The sequence below is a fragment of the Oncorhynchus kisutch genome, linkage group LG18 (genome assembly GCF_002021735.2).
Source record: "Oncorhynchus kisutch isolate 150728-3 linkage group LG18, Okis_V2, whole genome shotgun sequence".
Lineage (NCBI taxonomy): Eukaryota > Metazoa > Chordata > Actinopteri > Salmoniformes > Salmonidae > Oncorhynchus > Oncorhynchus kisutch.
Genome location: NC_034191.2, coordinates 32761889 through 32780248, shown reverse-complemented (window position 1 = coordinate 32780248; position 18360 = coordinate 32761889). Strand labels below are relative to the sequence as shown.

General features: G+C 49.1%; 1 protein-coding gene across 2 annotated transcripts in view; it reads left to right on the top strand.

The window, feature by feature from the left end:
- LOC109909703 (serine/threonine-protein kinase DCLK1-like) overlaps window positions 1-18360 on the top strand; it is a 63644-nt gene that overhangs the window by 29602 nt on the left and 15682 nt on the right. For both annotated transcript variants that reach the window (XM_031795238.1, XM_031795237.1), the window contains exon 3: window positions 15914-16260. In XM_031795238.1, the coding sequence (XP_031651098.1) occupies window positions 15914-16260 (347 nt within the window). The remainder of the gene's footprint in view (window positions 1-15913; window positions 16261-18360) is intronic.

Here is an 18360-nt window from a genome sequence, read left to right as displayed (position 1 = left end):
GTATTGAGGAGCTAACCCATAGGGATGGGATGAGACAGTATTGAGGAGCTAACCCTAAGGGATGGGATGAGACAGTATTGAGGAGCTAACCCTAAAGGGTGGGATGGGACAGTTTTGAGGAGCTAACCCTAATGGGTGGAATGAGACAGTATTGAGGAGCTAACCCTAATGGGTGGGATGAGACAGTATTGAGGAGCTAACCCATAGGGGTGGGATGAGACAGTATTGAGGAGCTAACCCATAGGAATGGGATGGGACAGTATTGAGGAGCTAACCCTTAGGGGTGGGATGAGACAGTTTTGGAGGAGCTAACCCTAATGGGTGGGATGAGACAGTATTGAGGAGCTAACCCATAGGGATGGGACAGTATTGAGGAGCTAACCCTAAGGGGTGGGATGAGACAGTATTGAGGAGCTAACCCATAGGGATGGGACAGTATTGAGGGAGCTAACCCTAATGGGTGGGATGAGACAGTATTGAGGAGCTAACCCTAAGAGATGGGATGAGACAGTATTGAGGAGCTAACCCTAATGGGGTGGGATGGGACAGTATTGAGGAGCTAACCCATAGGGATGGGATGAAACAGTATTGAGGAGCTAACCCTAAGGGATGGGATGAGACAGTATTGAGGAGCTAACCCATAGGGATGAGGATGAGACAGTATTGGAGGAGCTAACCCTAATGGGTGGAATGAGACAGTATTGAGGAGCTAAACCTTATGGGTGGGATGAGACAGTATTGAGGAGCTAACCCATAGGGGTGGGATGAGACAGTATTGAGGAGCTAACCCATAGGAATGGGATGGGACAGTATTGAGGAGCTAACCCTCAGGGGTGGGATGAGACAGTTTTGAGGAGCTAACCCTAATGGGTGGGATGAGACAGTATTGAGGAGCTAACCCTAAGGGATGGGATGACACAGTATTGAGGAGCTAACCCTAATGGGTGGGATGGGACAGTATTGAGGAGCTAACCCATAGGGATGGGATGAGACAGTATTGAGGAGCTAACCCATAGGGGTGGGATGGGACAGTATTGAGGAGCTAAACCATAGGGGATGGGATGAGACAGTATTGAGGAGCTAACCCATAGGGATGGGATGGACAGTATTGAGGAGCTAACCCTAAGGGATGGGATGAGACAGTATTGAGGAGCTAACCCTAAGGCATGGGATGAGACAGTATTGAGGAGCTAACCCTAATGGGTGGGATGGGACAGTATTGAGGAGCTAACCCTAATGGGTGGGATGAGACAGTATTGAGGAGCTAACCCATAGGGATGGGATGAGACAGTTTTGAGGAGCTAACGCTAATGGGTGGGATGAGACAGTATTGAGGAGCTAACCCTAATGGGTGGGATGGGACAGTATTGAGGAGCTAACCCATAGGGATGGGATGAGACAGTTTTGAGGAGCTAACCCTAATGGGTGGGATGAGACAGTATTGAGGAGCTAACCCATAGGGATGGGATGAGACAGTTTTGAGGAGCTAACCCTAATGGGTGGGATGAGACTGTATTGAGGAGCTAACCCTAAGGGATGGGATGAGACAGTATTGAGGAGCTAACCCATAGGGGTGGGATGGGACAGTATTGAGGAGCTAACCCATAGGGGTGGGATGGGACAGTATTGAGGAGCTAACCCATAGGGATGGGATGAGACAGTATTGAGGAGCTAACCCATAGGGATGGGATGGGACAGTATTGAGGAGCTAACCCTAATGGGTGGGATAGACAGTATTGAGGAGCTAACCCATAGGGATGGGATGAGACAGTATTGAGGAGCTAACCCTAATGGGTGGGATGAGACAGTATTGAGGAGCTAACCCATAGGGGTGGGATGAGACAGTATTGAGGAGCTAACCCATAGGTGTGGGATGAGACAGTATTGAGGAGCTAACCCTAAGGGGTGGGATGAGACAGTATTGAGGAGCTAACCCATAGGGATGGGATGAGACAGTATTGAGGAGCTAACCCTAATGGGTGGGATGAGACAGTATTGAGGAGCTAACCCATAGGGGTGGGATGAGACATTATTGAGGAGCTAACCCATAGGGATGGGATGAGACAGTATTGAGGAGCTAACCCTAATGGGTGGGATGAGACAGTATTGAGGAGCTAACCCATAGGGATGGGATGAGACAGTATTGAGGAGCTAACCCTAATGGGTGGGATGAGACAGTATTGAGGAGCTAACCCATAGGGATGGGATGAGACAGTATTGAGGAGCTAACTCTAATGGGTGGGATGAGACAGTATTGAGGAGCTAACCCATAGGGATGGGATGAGACAGTATTGAGGAGCTAACCCATAGGGATGGGATGGGACAGTATTGAGGAGCTAACCCTAATGGGTGGGATGAGACAGTATTGAGGAGCTAACCCATAGGGGTGGGATGAGACAGTATTGAGGAGCTAAACCATAGGAATGGGATGGGACAGTATTGAGGAGCTAACCCTTAGGGGTGGGATGAGACGGTTTTGAGGAGCTAACCCTATTGGGTGGGATGAGACAGTATTGAGGAGCTAACCCTAAGGGATGGGATGAGACAGTATTGAGGAGCTAACCCATAGGGGTGGGATGGGACAGTATTGAGGAGCTAACCCATAGGGGTGGGATGAGACAGTATTGAGGAGCTAACCCTAATGGGTGGGATGGGACAGTATTGAGGAGCTAACCCATAGGGATGGGATGAGACAGTATTGAGGAGCTAACTCATAGGGGTGGGATGGGACAGTATTGAGGAGCTAACCCATAGGGATGGGATGAGACAGTATTGAGGAGCTAACCCATAGGGATGGGATGGGACAGTATTGAGGAGCTAACCCTAAGGGATGGGATGAGACAGTATTGAGGAGCTAACCCTAAGGGATGGGATGAGACAGTATTGAGGAGCTAACCCTAATGGGTGGGATGGGACAGTATTGAGGAGCTAACCCTAATGGGTGGGATGAGACAGTATTGAGGAGCTAACCCATAGGGATGGGATGAGACAGTTTTGAGGAGCTAACGCTAATGGGTGGGATGAGACAGTATTGAGGAGCTAACCCATAGGGATGGGATGAGACAGTTTTGAGGAGCTAACCCTAATGGGTGGGATGAGACTGTATTGAGGAGCTAACCCATAGGGATGGGATGAGACAGTATTGAGGAGCTAACCCATAGGGATGGGATGGGACAGTATTGAGGAGCTAACCCTAATGGGTGGGATGAGACAGTATTGAGGAGCTAACCCATAGGGGTGGGATGAGACAGTATTGAGGAGCTAAACCATAGGAATGGGATGGGACAGTATTGAGGAGCTAACCCTTAGGGGTGGGATGAGACGGTTTTGAGGAGCTAACCCTATTGGGTGGGATGAGACAGTATTGAGGAGCTAACCCTAAGGGATGGGATGAGACAGTATTGAGGAGCTAACCCATAGGGGTGGGATGGGACAGTATTGAGGAGCTAACCCATAGGGGTGGGATGAGACAGTATTGAGGAGCTAACCCTAATGGGTGGGATGGGACAGTATTGAGGAGCTAACCCATAGGGATGGGATGAGACAGTATTGAGGAGCTAACTCATAGGGGTGGGATGGGACAGTATTGAGGAGCTAACCCATAGGGATGGGATGAGACAGTATTGAGGAGCTAACCCATAGGGATGGGATGGGACAGTATTGAGGAGCTAACCCTAAGGGATGGGATGAGACAGTATTGAGGAGCTAACCCTAAGGGATGGGATGAGACAGTATTGAGGAGCTAACCCATAGGGATGGGATGAGACAGTTTTGAGGAGCTAACCCTAATGGGTGGGATGAGACTGTATTGAGGAGCTAACCCTAAGGGATGGGATGAGACAGTATTGAGGAGCTAACCCATAGGGGTGGGATGGGACAGTATTGAGGAGCTAACCCATAGGGGTGGGATGGGACAGTATTGAGGAGCTAACCCATAGGGATGGGATGAGACAGTATTGAGGAGCTAACCCATAGGGATGGGATGGGACAGTATTGAGGAGCTAACCCTAATGGGTGGGATGAGACAGTATTGAGGAGCTAACCCATAGGGATGGGATGAGACAGTATTGAGGAGCTAACCCTAATGGGTGGGATGAGACAGTATTGAGGAGCTAACCCATAGGGGTGGGATGAGACAGTATTGAGGAGCTAACCCATAGGTGTGGGATGAGACAGTATTGAGGAGCTAACCCTAAGGGGTGGGATGAGACAGTATTGAGGAGCTAACCCATAGGGATGGGATGAGACAGTATTGAGGAGCTAACCCTAATGGGTGGGATGAGACAGTATTGAGGAGCTAACCCATAGGGGTGGGATGAGACATTATTGAGGAGCTAACCCATAGGGATGGGATGAGACAGTATTGAGGAGCTAACCCTAATGGGTGGGATGAGACAGTATTGAGGAGCTAACCCATAGGGATGGGATGAGACAGTATTGAGGAGCTAACCCTAATGGGTGGGATGAGACAGTATTGAGGAGCTAACCCATAGGGATGGGATGAGACAGTATTGAGGAGCTAACTCTAATGGGTGGGATGAGACAGTATTGAGGAGCTAACCCATAGGGATGGGATGAGACAGTATTGAGGAGCTAACCCATAGGGATGGGATGGGACAGTATTGAGGAGCTAACCCTAATGGGTGGGATGAGACAGTATTGAGGAGCTAACCCATAGGGGTGGGATGAGACAGTATTGAGGAGCTAAACCATAGGAATGGGATGGGACAGTATTGAGGAGCTAACCCTTAGGGGTGGGATGAGACAGTTTTGAGGAGCTAACCCTATTGGGTGGGATGAGACAGTATTGAGGAGCTAACCCTAAGGGATGGGATGAGACAGTATTGAGGAGCTAACCCATAGGGGTGGGATGGGACAGTATTGAGGAGCTAACCCATAGGGGTGGGATGAGACAGTATTGAGGAGCTAACCCTAATGGGTGGGATGGGACAGTATTGAGGAGCTAACCCATAGGGATGGGATGAGACAGTATTGAGGAGCTAACTCATAGGGGTGGGATGGGACAGTATTGAGGAGCTAACCCATAGGGATGGGATGAGACAGTATTGAGGAGCTAACCCATAGGGATGGGATGGGACAGTATTGAGGAGCTAACCCTAAGGGATGGGATGAGACAGTATTGAGGAGCTAACCCTAAGGGATGGGATGAGACAGTATTGAGGAGCTAACCCTAATGGGTGGGATGGGACAGTATTGAGGAGCTAACCCTAATGGGTGGGATGAGACAGTATTGAGGAGCTAACCCATAGGGATGGGATGAGACAGTTTTGAGGAGCTAACGCTAATGGGTGGGATGAGACAGTATTGAGGAGCTAACCCATAGGGATGGGATGAGACAGTTTTGAGGAGCTAACCCTAATGGGTGGGATGAGACTGTATTGAGGAGCTAACCCATAGGGATGGGATGAGACAGTATTGAGGAGCTAACCCATAGGGATGGGATGGGACAGTATTGAGGAGCTAACCCTAATGGGTGGGATGAGACAGTATTGAGGAGCTAACCCATAGGGGTGGGATGAGACAGTATTGAGGAGCTAAACCATAGGAATGGGATGGGACAGTATTGAGGAGCTAACCCTTAGGGGTGGGATGAGACGGTTTTGAGGAGCTAACCCTATTGGGTGGGATGAGACAGTATTGAGGAGCTAACCCTAAGGGATGGGATGAGACAGTATTGAGGAGCTAACCCATAGGGGTGGGATGGGACAGTATTGAGGAGCTAACCCATAGGGGTGGGATGAGACAGTATTGAGGAGCTAACCCTAATGGGTGGGATGGGACAGTATTGAGGAGCTAACCCATAGGGATGGGATGAGACAGTATTGAGGAGCTAACTCATAGGGGTGGGATGGGACAGTATTGAGGAGCTAACCCATAGGGATGGGATGAGACAGTATTGAGGAGCTAACCCATAGGGATGGGATGGGACAGTATTGAGGAGCTAACCCTAAGGGATGGGATGAGACAGTATTGAGGAGCTAACCCTAAGGGATGGGATGAGACAGTATTGAGGAGCTAACCCTAATGGGTGGGATGGGACAGTATTGAGGAGCTAACCCTAATGGGTGGGATGAGACAGTATTGAGGAGCTAACCCATAGGGATGGGATGAGACAGTTTTGAGGAGCTAACGCTAATGGGTGGGATGAGACAGTATTGAGGAGCTAACCCATAGGGATGGGATGAGACAGTTTTGAGGAGCTAACCCTAATGGGTGGGATGAGACTGTATTGAGGAGCTAACCCTAAGGGATGGGATGAGACAGTATTGAGGAGCTAACCCATAGGGGTGGGATGGGACAGTATTGAGGAGCTAACCCATAGGGGTGGGATGGGACAGTATTGAGGAGCTAACCCATAGGGATGGGATGAGACAGTATTGAGGAGCTAACCCATAGGGATGGGATGGGACAGTATTGAGGAGCTAACCCTAATGGGTGGGATGAGACAGTATTGAGGAGCTAACCCATAGGGATGGGATGAGACAGTATTGAGGAGCTAACCCTAATGGGTGGGATGAGACAGTATTGAGGAGCTAACCCATAGGGGTGGGATGAGACAGTATTGAGGAGCTAACCCATAGGGGTGGGATGAGACAGTATTGAGGAGCTAACCCTAAGGGGTGGGATGAGACAGTATTGAGGAGCTAACCCATAGGGGTGGGATGAGACAGTATTGAGGAGCTAACCCTAATGGGTGGGATGAGACAGTATTGAGGAGCTAACCCATAGGGGTGGGATGAGACAGTATTGAGGAGCTAACCCATAGGGATGGGATGAGACAGTATTGAGGAGCTAACCCTAATGGGTGGGATGAGACAGTATTGAGGAGCTAACCCATAGGGATGGGATGAGACAGTATTGAGGAGCTAACCCTAATGGGTGGGATGAGACAGTATTGAGGAGCTAACCCATAGGGGTGGGATGAGACAGTATTGAGGAGCTAACCCAAAGGGGTGGGATGAGACAGTATTGAGGAGCAAACCCATAGGGTTGGGATGAGACAGTATTGAGGAGCTAACCCTAATGGATGGGATGGGACAGTATTGAGGAGCTAACCCATAGGGATGGGATGAGACAGTATTGAGGAGCTAACCCATAGGGATGGGATGAGACAGTATTGAGGAGCTAACCCATAGGGATGGGATGGGACAGTATTGAGGAGCTAACCCATAGGGATGGGACAGTATTGAGGAGCTAACCCTAATGGGTGCGATGAGACAGTATTGAGGAGCTAACCCTAAGGGATGGGATGAGACAGTATTGAGGAGCTAACCCTAACGGGTGGGATGGGACAGTATTGAGGAGCTAACCCATAGGGATGGGATGAGACAGTATTGAGGAGCTAACCCTAAGGGATGGGATGAGACAGTATTGAGGAGCTAACCCATAGGGATGGGGATGAGACAGTATTGAGGAGCTAACCCTAATGGGTGGAATGAGACAGTATTGAGGAGCTAACCCTAATGGGTGGGATGAGACAGTATTGAGGAGCTAACCCATAGGAATGGGAAGGGACAGTATTGAGGAGCTAACCCTTAGGGGTGGGATGAGACAGTTTTGAGGAGCTAACCCTAATGGGTGGGATGAGACAGTATTGAGGAGCTAACCCTAAGGGATGGGATGAGACAGTATTGAGGAGCTAACCCATAGGGGTGGGATGGGACAGTATTGAGGAGCTAACACATAGGGGTGGGATGGGACAGTATTGAGGAGCTAACCCATAGGGATGGGATGAGACAGTATTGAGGAGCTAACCCTAATGGGTGGGATGGGACAGTATTGAGGAGCTAACCCATAGGGATGGAATGAGACAGTATTGAGGAGCTAACCCTAAGGGATGGGATGAGACAGTATTGAGGAGCTAACCCATAGGGATGGGGATGAGACAGTATTGAGGACCTAACCCTAATGGGTGGAATGAGACAGTATTGAGGAGCTAACCCTAATGGTTGGGATGAGACAGTATTGAGGAGCTAACCCATAGGGGTGGGATGAGACAGTATTGAGGAGCTAACCCATAGGAATGGGATGGGACAGTATTGAGGAGCTAACCCTTAGGGGTGGGATGAGACAGTTTTGAGGAGCTAACCCTAATGGGTGGGATGAGACAGTATTGAGGAGCTAACCCTAAGGGATGGGATGAGACAGTATTGAGGAGCTAACCCATAGGGGTGGGATGGGACAGTATTGAGGAGCTAACCCATAGGGGTGGGATGGGACAGTATTGAGGAGCTAACCCTAATGGGTGGGATGAGACAGTATTGAGGAGCTAACCCTAATGGGTGGGATGAGACAGTATTGAGGAGCTAACCCATAGGGGTGGGATGAGACAGTATTGAGGAGCTAACCCATAGGGTTTGGATGAGACAGTATTGAGGAGCTAACCCTAATGGGTGGGATGAGACAGTATTGAGGAGCTAACCCTAATGGGTGGGATGGGACAGTATTGAGGAGCTAACCCATAGGGATGGGATGCGACAGTTTTGAGGAGATAACCCTAATGGGTGGGATGAGACAGTATTGAGGAGCTAACCCATAGGGATGGGATTAGACAGTTTTGAGGAGCTAACCCTAAGGGGTGGGATGAGACTGTATTGAGGAGCTAACCCTAAGGGATGGGATGAGACAGTATTGAGGAGCTATCCCATAGGGGTGGGATGGGACAGTATTGAGGAGCTAACCCATAGGGGTGGGATGGGACAGTATTGAGGAGCTAACCCATAGGGATGGGATGAGACAGTATTAAGGAGCTAACCCTAATGGGTGGGATTAGACAGTATTGAGGAGCTAACCCATAGGGATGGGATGAGACAGTATTGAGGAGCTAACCCTAATGGGTGGGATGAGACAGTATTGAGGAGCTAACCCATAGGGGTGGGATGAGACAGTATTGAGGAGCTAACCCATAGGGGTGGGATGAGACAGTATTGAGGAGCTAACCCTAAGGGGTGGGATGAGACAGTATTGAGGAGCTAACCCATAGGGATGGGATGAGACAGTATTGAGGAGCTAACCCATAGGGATGGGATGAGACAGTATTGAGGAGCTAACCCATAGGGATGGGATGAGACAGTATTGAGGAGCTAACCCATAGGGATGGGATGAGACAGTATTGAGGAGCTAACCCATAGGGATGGGATGGGACAGTATTGAGGAGCTAACCCTAAGGGATGGGATGAGACAGTATTGAGGAGCTAACCCTAAGGGATGGGATGAGACAGTATTGAGGAGCTAACCCTAATGGGTGGGATGGGACAGTATTGAGGAGCTAACCCATAGGGATGGGATGAGACAGTATTGAGGAGCTAATCCTAAGGGATGGGATGAGACAGTATTGAGGAGCTAACCCATAGGGATGGGGATGAGACAGTATTGAGGAGCTAACCCTAATGGGTGGAATGAGACAGTATTGAGGAGCTAACCCTAATGGGTGGGATGAGACAGTATTGAGGAGCTAACCCATAGGGGTGGGATGAGACAGTATTGAGGAGCTAACCCATAGGAATGGGATGGGACAGTATTGAGGAGCTAACCCTTAGGGGTGGGATGAGACAGTTTTGAGGAGCTAACCCTAATGGGTGGGATGAGACAGTATTGAGGAGCTAACCCTAAGGGATGGGATGAGACAGTATTGAGGAGCTAACCCATAGGGGTGGGATGGGACAGTATTGAGGAGCTAACCCATAGGGGTGGGATGAGACAGTATTGAGGAGCTAACCCATAGGGATGGGATGAGACAGTATTGAGGAGCTAACCCATAGGGATGGGATGGGACAGTTTTGAGGAGCTAACCCTAATGGGTGGGATGAGACAGTATTGAGGAGCTAACCCATAGGGATGGGATGAGAGAGTATTGAGGAGCTAACCCTAATGGGTGGGATGGGACAGTATTGAGGAGCTAACCCTAATGGGTGGAATGAGACAGTATTGAGGAGCTAACCCTAATGGGTGGGATGAGACAGTATTGAGGAGCTAACTCATAGGGGTGGGATGAGACAGTATTGAGGAGCTAACCCATAGGAATGGGATGGGACAGTATTGAGGAGCTAACCCTTAGGGGTGGGATGAGACAGTTTTGAGGAGCTAACCCTAATGGGTCGGATGAGACAGTATTGAGGAGCTAACCCTAAGGGATGGGATGAGACAGTATTGAGGAGCTAACCCATAGGGGTGGGATGGGACAGTATTGAGGAGCTAACCCATAGGGGTGGGATGGGTCAGTTTTGAGGTGCTAACCCATAGGGATGGGATGAGACAGTATTGAGGAGCTAACCCTAATGGGTGGGATGGGACAGTATTGAGGAGCTAACCCATAGGGATGGGATGAGACAGTATTGAGGAGCTAACCCTAAGGGATGGGATGAGACAGTATTGAGGAGCTAACCCTAAGGGATGGGATGAGACAGTATTGAGGAGCTAACCCTAATGGGTGGGATGGGACAGTATTGAGGAGCTAACCCATAGGGGTGGGATGAGACAGTATTGAGGAGCTAACCCATAGGGATGGGATGAGACAGTATTGAGGAGCTAACCCATAGGGATGGGATGGGACAGTTTTGAGGAGCTAACCCTAATGGGTGGGATGAGACAGTATTGAGGAGCTAACCCATAGGGATGGGATGAGAGAGTATTGAGGAGCTAACCCTAATGGGTGGGATGGGACAGTATTGAGGAGCTAACCCTAATGGGTGGAATGAGACAGTATTGAGGAGCTAACCCTAATGGGTGGGATGAGACAGTATTGAGGAGCTAACTCATAGGGGTGGGATGAGACAGTATTGAGGAGCTAACCCATAGGAATGGGATGGGACAGTATTGAGGAGCTAACCCTTAGGGGTGGGATGAGACAGTTTTGAGGAGCTAACCCTAATGGGTGGGATGGGACAGTATTGAGGAGCTAACCCATAGGGATGGGATGAGACAGTATTGAGGAGCTAACCCTAAGGGATGGGATGAGACAGTATTGAGGAGCTAACCCTAAGGGATGGGATGAGACAGTATTGAGGAGCTAACCCTAATGGATGGGATGGGACAGTATTGAGGAGCTAACCCATAGGGATGGGATGAGACAGTATTGAGGAGCTAACCCATAGGGATGGGATGAGACAGTATTGAGGAGCTAACCCATAGGGATGGGATGGGACAGTATTGAGGAGCTAACCCTAAGGGATGGGATGAGACAGTATTGAGGAGCTAACCCTAAGGGATGGGATGAGACAGTATTGAGGAGCTAACCCTAATGGGTGGGATGGGACAGTATTGAGGAGCTAACCCATAGGGATGGGATGAGACAGTATTGAGGAGCTAATCCTAAGGGATGGTAGGAGACAGTATTGAGGAGCTAACCCATAGGGATGGGGATGAGACAGTATTGAGGAGCTAACCCTAATGGGTGGAATGAGACAGTATTGAGGAGCTAACCCTAATGGGTGGGATGAGACAGTATTGAGGAGCTAACCCATAGGGGTGGGATGAGACAGTATTGAGGAGCTAACCCATAGGAATGGGATGGGACAGTATTGAGGAGCTAACCCTTAGGGGTGGGATGAGACAGTTTTGAGGAGCTAACCCTAATGGGTGGGATGAGACAGTATTGAGGAGCTAACCCTAAGGGATGGGATGAGACAGTATTGAGGAGCTAACCCATAGGGGTGGGATGGGACAGTATTGAGGAGCTAACCCATAGGGGTGGGATGAGACAGTATTGAGGAGCTAACCCATAGGGATGGGATGAGACAGTATTGAGGAGCTAACCCATAGGGATGGGATGGGACAGTTTTGAGGAGCTAACCCTAATGGCTGGGATGAGACAGTATTGAGGAGCTAACCCATAGGGATGGGATGAGAGAGTATTGAGGAGCTAACCCTAATGGGTGGGATGGGACAGTATTGAGGAGCTAACCCTAATGGGTGGAATGAGACAGTATTGAGGAGCTAACCCTAATGGGTGGGATGAGACAGTATTGAGGAGCTAACTCATAGGGGTGGGATGAGACAGTATTGAGGAGCTAACCCATAGGAATGGGATGGGACAGTATTGAGGAGCTAACCCTTAGGGGTGGGATGAGACAGTTTTGAGGAGCTAACCCTAATGGGTGGGATGAGACAGTATTGAGGAGCTAACCCTAAGGGATGGGATGAGACAGTATTGAGGAGCTAACCCATAGGGGCGGGATGGGACAGTATTGAGGAGCTAACCCATAGGGGTGGGATGGGACAGTATTGAGGAGCTAACCCATAGGGATGGGATGAGACAGTATTGAGGAGCTAACCCTAATGGGTGGGATGGGACAGTATTGAGGAGCTAACCCATAGGGATGGGATGAGACAGTATTGAGGAGCTAACCCTAAGGGATGGGATGAGACATTATTGAGGAGCTAACCCTAAGGGATGGGATGAGACAGTATTGAGGAGCTAACCCTAATGGATGGGATGGGACAGTATTGAGGAGCTAACCCATAGGGATGGGATGAGACAGTATTGAGGAGCTAACCCATAGGGATGGGATGAGACAGTATTGAGGAGCTAACCCATAGGGATGGGATGGGACAGTATTGAGGAGCTAACCCTAAGGGATGGGATGAGACAGTATTGAGGAGCTAACCCTAAGGGATGGGATGAGACAGTATTGAGGAGCTAACCCTAATGGGTGGGATGGGACAGTATTGAGGAGCTAACCCATAGGGATGGGATGAGACAGTATTGAGGAGCTAACCCTAAGGGATGGGATGAGACAGTATTGAGGAGCTAACCCATAGGGATGGGGATGAGACAGTATTGAGGAGCTAACCCTAATGGGTGGAATGAGACAGTATTGAGGAGCTAACCCTAATGGGTGGGATGAGACAGTATTGAGGAGCTAACCCATAGGGGTGGGATGAGACAGTATTGAGGAGCTAACCCATAGGAATGGGATGGGACAGTATTGAGGAGCTAACCCTTAGGGGTGGGATGAGACAGTATTGAGGAGCTAACCCTAAGGGATGGGATGAGACAGTATTGAGGAGCTAACCCATAGGGGTGGGATGGGACAGTATTGAGGAGCTAACCCATAGGGGTGGGATGAGACAGTATTGAGGAGCTAACCCATAGGGATGGGATGAGACAGTATATAGGAGTTAACCCATAGGGATGGGATGGGACAGTATTGAGGAGCTAACCCTAATGGGTGGGATGAGACAGTATTGAGGAGCTAACCCATAGGGATGGGATGAGAGAGTATTGAGGAGCTAACCCTAATGGGTGGGATGGGACAGTATTGAGGAGCTAACCCTAATGGGTGGAATGAGACAGTATTGAGGAGCTAACCCTAATGGGTGGGATGAGACAGTATTGAGGAGCTAACTCATAGGGGTGGGATGAGACAGTATTGAGGAGCTAACCCATAGGAATGGGATGGGACAGTATTGAGGAGCTAACCCTTAGGGATGGGATGAGACAGTATTGAGGAGCTAACCCTAATGGGTGGGATGGGACAGTATTGAGGAGCTAACCCATAGGGATGGGGATGAGACAGTATTGAGGAGCTAACCCTAATGGGTGGAATGAGACAGTATTGAGGAGCTAACCCTAATGGGTGGGATGAGACAGTATTGAGGAGCTAACCCATAGGGGTGGGATGAGACAGTATTGAGGAGCTAACCCATAGGAATGGGATGGGACAGTATTGAGGAGCTAACCCTTAGGGGTGGGATGAGACAGTTTTGAGGAGCTAACCCTAATGGGTGGGATGAGACAGTATTGAGGAGCTAACCCTAAGGGATGGGATGAGACAGTATTGAGGAGCTAACCCATAGGGGTGGGATGGGACAGTATTGAGGAGCTAACTCATAGGGGTGGGATGGGACAGTATTGAGGAGCTAACCCTAATGGGTGGGATGAGACAGTATTGAGGAGCTAACCCATAGGGGTGGGATGAGACAGTATTGAGGAGCTAACCCTAATGGGTGGGATGGGACAGTATTGAGGAGCTAACCCATAGGGATGGGATGAGACAGTATTGAGGAGCTAACCCTAATGGGTGGGATGGGACAGTATTGAGGAGCTAACCCATAGGGATGGGATGAGACAGTATTGAGGAGCTAACCCTAATGGGTGGAATGAGACAGTATTGAGGAGCTAACCCTTAGGGGTGGGATGAGACAGTTTTGAGGAGCTAACCCTAATGGGTGGGATGAGACAGTATTGAGGAGCTAACCCTAAGGGATGGGATGAGACAGTATTGAGGAGCTAACCCATAGGGGTGGGATGGGACAGTATTGAGGAGCTAACCCATAGGAATGGGATGGGACAGTATTGAGGAGCTAACCCTTAGTGGTGGGATGAGACAGTTTTGAGGAGCTAACCTTAATGGGTGGGATGAGACAGTATTGAGGAGCTAACCCTAAGGGATGGGATGAGACAGTATTGAGGAGCTAACCCATAGGGGTGGGATGGGACAGTATTGAGGAGCTAACCCATAGGGGTGGGATGGGACAGTATTGAGGAGCTAACCCTAATGGGTGGGATGAGACAGTATTGAGGAGCTAACCCTAATGGGTGGGATGAGACAGTATTGAGGAGCTTACCCATAGGGGTGGGATGAGACAGTATTGAGGAGCTAACCCTAATGGGTGGGATGGGACAGTATTGAGGAGCTAACCCATAGGGATGGGATGAGACAGTATTGAGGAGCTAACCCATAGGGTTTGGATGAGACAGTATTGAGGAGCTAACCCATAGGGTTTGGATGAGACAGTATTGAGGAGCTAACCCATAGGGTTTGGATGAGACAGTATTGAGGAGCTAACCCATAGGGTTTGGATGAGACAGTATTGAGGAGCTAACCCTAATGGGTGGGATGGGACAGTATTGAGGAGCTAACCCATAGGGTTTGGATGAGACAGTATTGAGGAGCTAACCCATAGGGTTTGGATGAGACAGTATTGAGGAGCTAACCCTAATGGGTGGGATGGGACAGTATTGAGGAGCTAACCCATAGGGATGGGATGAGACAGTATTGAGGAGCTAACCCTAATGGGTGGGATGGGACAGTATTGAGGAGCTAACCCATAGGGATGGGATGAGACAGTATTGAGGAGCTAACCCATAGGGATGGGATGAGACAGTATTGAGGAGCTAACCCATAGGGATGGGATGAGACAGTATGGAGGAGCTAACTCATAGGGATGGGATGAGACAGTATTGAGGAGCTAACCCTTAGGGGTGGGATGAGACAGTATTGAGGAGCTAACCCATAGGAATGGGATGGGACAGTATTGAGGAGCTAACCCTTAGGGGTGGGATGAGACAGTATTGAGGAGCTAACCCTAATGGGTGGGATGAGACAGTATTGAGGAGCTAACCCTTAGGGATGGGATGAGACAATATTGAGGAGCTAACCCTAATGGGTGGGATGGGACAGTATTGAGGAGCTAACCCATAGGGATGGGATGAGACAGTATTGAGGAGCTAACCCATAGGGATGGGATGAGACAGTATTGAGGAGCTAACCCTAATGGGTGGGATGGGACAGTATTGAGGAGCTAACCCATAGGGGTTGGATGAGACAGTATTGAGGAGCTAACCCTAATGGGTGGGATGGGACAGTATTGAGGAGCTAACCCATAGGGGTTGGATGAGACAGTATTGAGGAGCTAACCCTAAGGGGTGGGACAGTAGAAGTCTAAGATCAAAATAAGTTGTGAATTTGTCCGGGTTTCACCACTGTACAGTGAGTAACTTGCTCCAGTAGGCCTGTATAGTAGGCAGATAGGCAAGTATATTTCCAGTAGGTCTGTAAACTATATAATTGAAATCTCATAGCTGTTTCATTCCGTGGTGAATGCAGTGACGTGAGTCTATGGTTGCTGTGACCACATAGGCCTATCTCTGTGTGTTGCCTACCTGCAGGAGAGAGCTATGTGTGTGGCTCCATAGAGCCATACAGGAAGCTGGACTACACTAAGAATGTCAACCCCAACTGGTCAGTTGGGGTGAAGACAGCTGCCTCGGCACGTGGCCCCCCCTCCCTGGGCAGTGCCAAAGCTGGGGCCCCGGAGACCAGGGAGAGTAAGGACTTCATCCGGCCCAAACTGGTCACCATCATCCGGAGCGGGGTGAAGCCTCGAAAGGCCGTCCGCATCCTCCTCAACAAAAAGACGGCCCACTCCTTCGAACAGGTCCTCTCTGACATCACAGATGCCATCAAGATGGACTCTGGGGTCGTCAAGAGACTGTACACCGTGGATGGGAAGCTGGTAGGTTATGAATGACTGTTTTATTAGCGAGGTTAATGCCTGGTTCTCATGCTTAGCTTTCCCCACAGACTCAGAGGGATGGGCTATAAGGCAATTAGCAGAGTTAGTAGGTTTCTGGGACTCAGTCTGTTGTGTTTGACATCCTTTATTAACCAAGTCAGTAGGAGTTTCACTGAGACATTTTCACACATTGACCAATGGATGATCTTTCAATCTTTTTGAAATATAGCCTTTATGACCAGATGACTATATGGTATAAATCCTGTGAACACAGCCCTTTAACACACAGAGTCCTGAACTCAGGATTACTAATCAAATGTCAAATCAAATGTATTTATAAAGCCCTTCTTACATCAGCTGATATCTCAAAGTGCTAAAACCCCAAACAGCAAGCAATGCAGGTGTAGAAGCATGGTGGCTAGGAAAAACTCCCTAGAAAGGCCAAACACATAGGAAGAAACCTAGAGAGGAACCAGGCTATGAGGGGTGGCCAGTCCTCTTCTGGCTGTGCCGGGTGGAGATTATAACAGAACATGGCCAAGATGTTCAAATGTTCATAAATTACCAGCATGGTCAAATAATAATAATCACAGTGGTTGTCGAGGGTGCAACAGGTCAGCACAGCCAGGTGGAATCGGGACAGCAAGGAGTCATCATGCCAGGTAGTCCTAAGGCATGATCCTAGGGCTCAGGTCCTCCGAGAGAGAGAAAGAGAGAATTAGAGAGAGCATACTTAAATTCACACAGGACACCGGATAAGACGGAAGAAATACTCCAGATATAACAGACTAGCCCTAGCCCCCCGACACATAAACTACTGCAGCATAAATACTGGAGGCTGAGACAGGATGGGTCAGGAGACACTGTGGCCCCATCCAATGATATCCCCGGACAGGGCCAAACAGGCAGGATATAACCCCACCCACTTTGCCAAAGCACAGCCCCCACACCACTAGAGGGATATCTTCAACCACCAACTTACCATCCTGAGACAAGGCCGAGTAAAGCTCACAAAGATCTCCGCCACGGCACAGCCCAAGGGAGGGGGGCGCCAACCCAGATAGGAAGACCACGTCAGTGACTCAACCCACGTCAGTGATACACCCCTCCTAGGGACGGCATGGAAGAGCACCAGTAGGCCAGTGACTCAGCCCCTAGAGAGATTAAATAGGAGAAGTGAATGAGAAAGATGCAAGCAGAGTTGGGAAACATGTTGCGTAGTTGTGATATGCCTATTAGTAGTCAGTCTCTCCTCTCTTATATAGGTTCTATCAAAGAAACGCCGATGTAGTTTTCCTTTTTTCTCTCCTGGATGGTTTCTATGGTGATCTGGTTGCCTGGGCTGGTTGCTATGGAACAGCCTATGCGGCAGAGTGGTGCAGTGGGAATGTTGTGTGTGTGGCTCAGTGTTGCAGAACAGTATGTCAGTGCTATTGAAGAAGGCTAGAGAATGGTGCAGGGTACTCGTATAGCCCAGACATGACCGGAGATAGTAGCTGTATATTCTATCATCAATATCATGCAGATGAAATGCATTCAGGGATTCATCTGTAATGTATGCGGTTCACCCTGTTCATCCGGTTCAGTTTAACTTCACTGTCTCATTAAATAATTATGATAGAATTAGAATGTATTGACAAGAGTTTTCCAGTCACACACTTCCAGGTCAATATCATTGTTTATTCAGTTGTTGGTTTATGAGGCCAATATGCTCTCTGTGCTCCTAAGTAAACTAATAGATTTTAGGGTTGGGCTATAGAGTACAGTTCTATACAGTGGGTATCAGGGTTGGGCTATAGAGTACAGTTCTATACAGTGGGTATCAGGGTTGGCCTATAGAGTACAGTTCTATACAGTGGGTATCAGGGTTGGGCTATAGAGTACAGTTCTATACAGTGGGTATCAGGGTTGGGCTATAGAGTACAGTTCTATACAGTGGGTATCAGGGTTGGGCTATAGAGTACAGTTCTATACAGTGGGTATCAGGGTTGGGCTATAGAGTACAGTTCTATACAGTGGGTATCAGGGTTGATCTACTATACTATACAGTGCTTGGCAACTCTGTCTGACTGTTGTTTCACTGTTAGGCGTGTGTGTGTG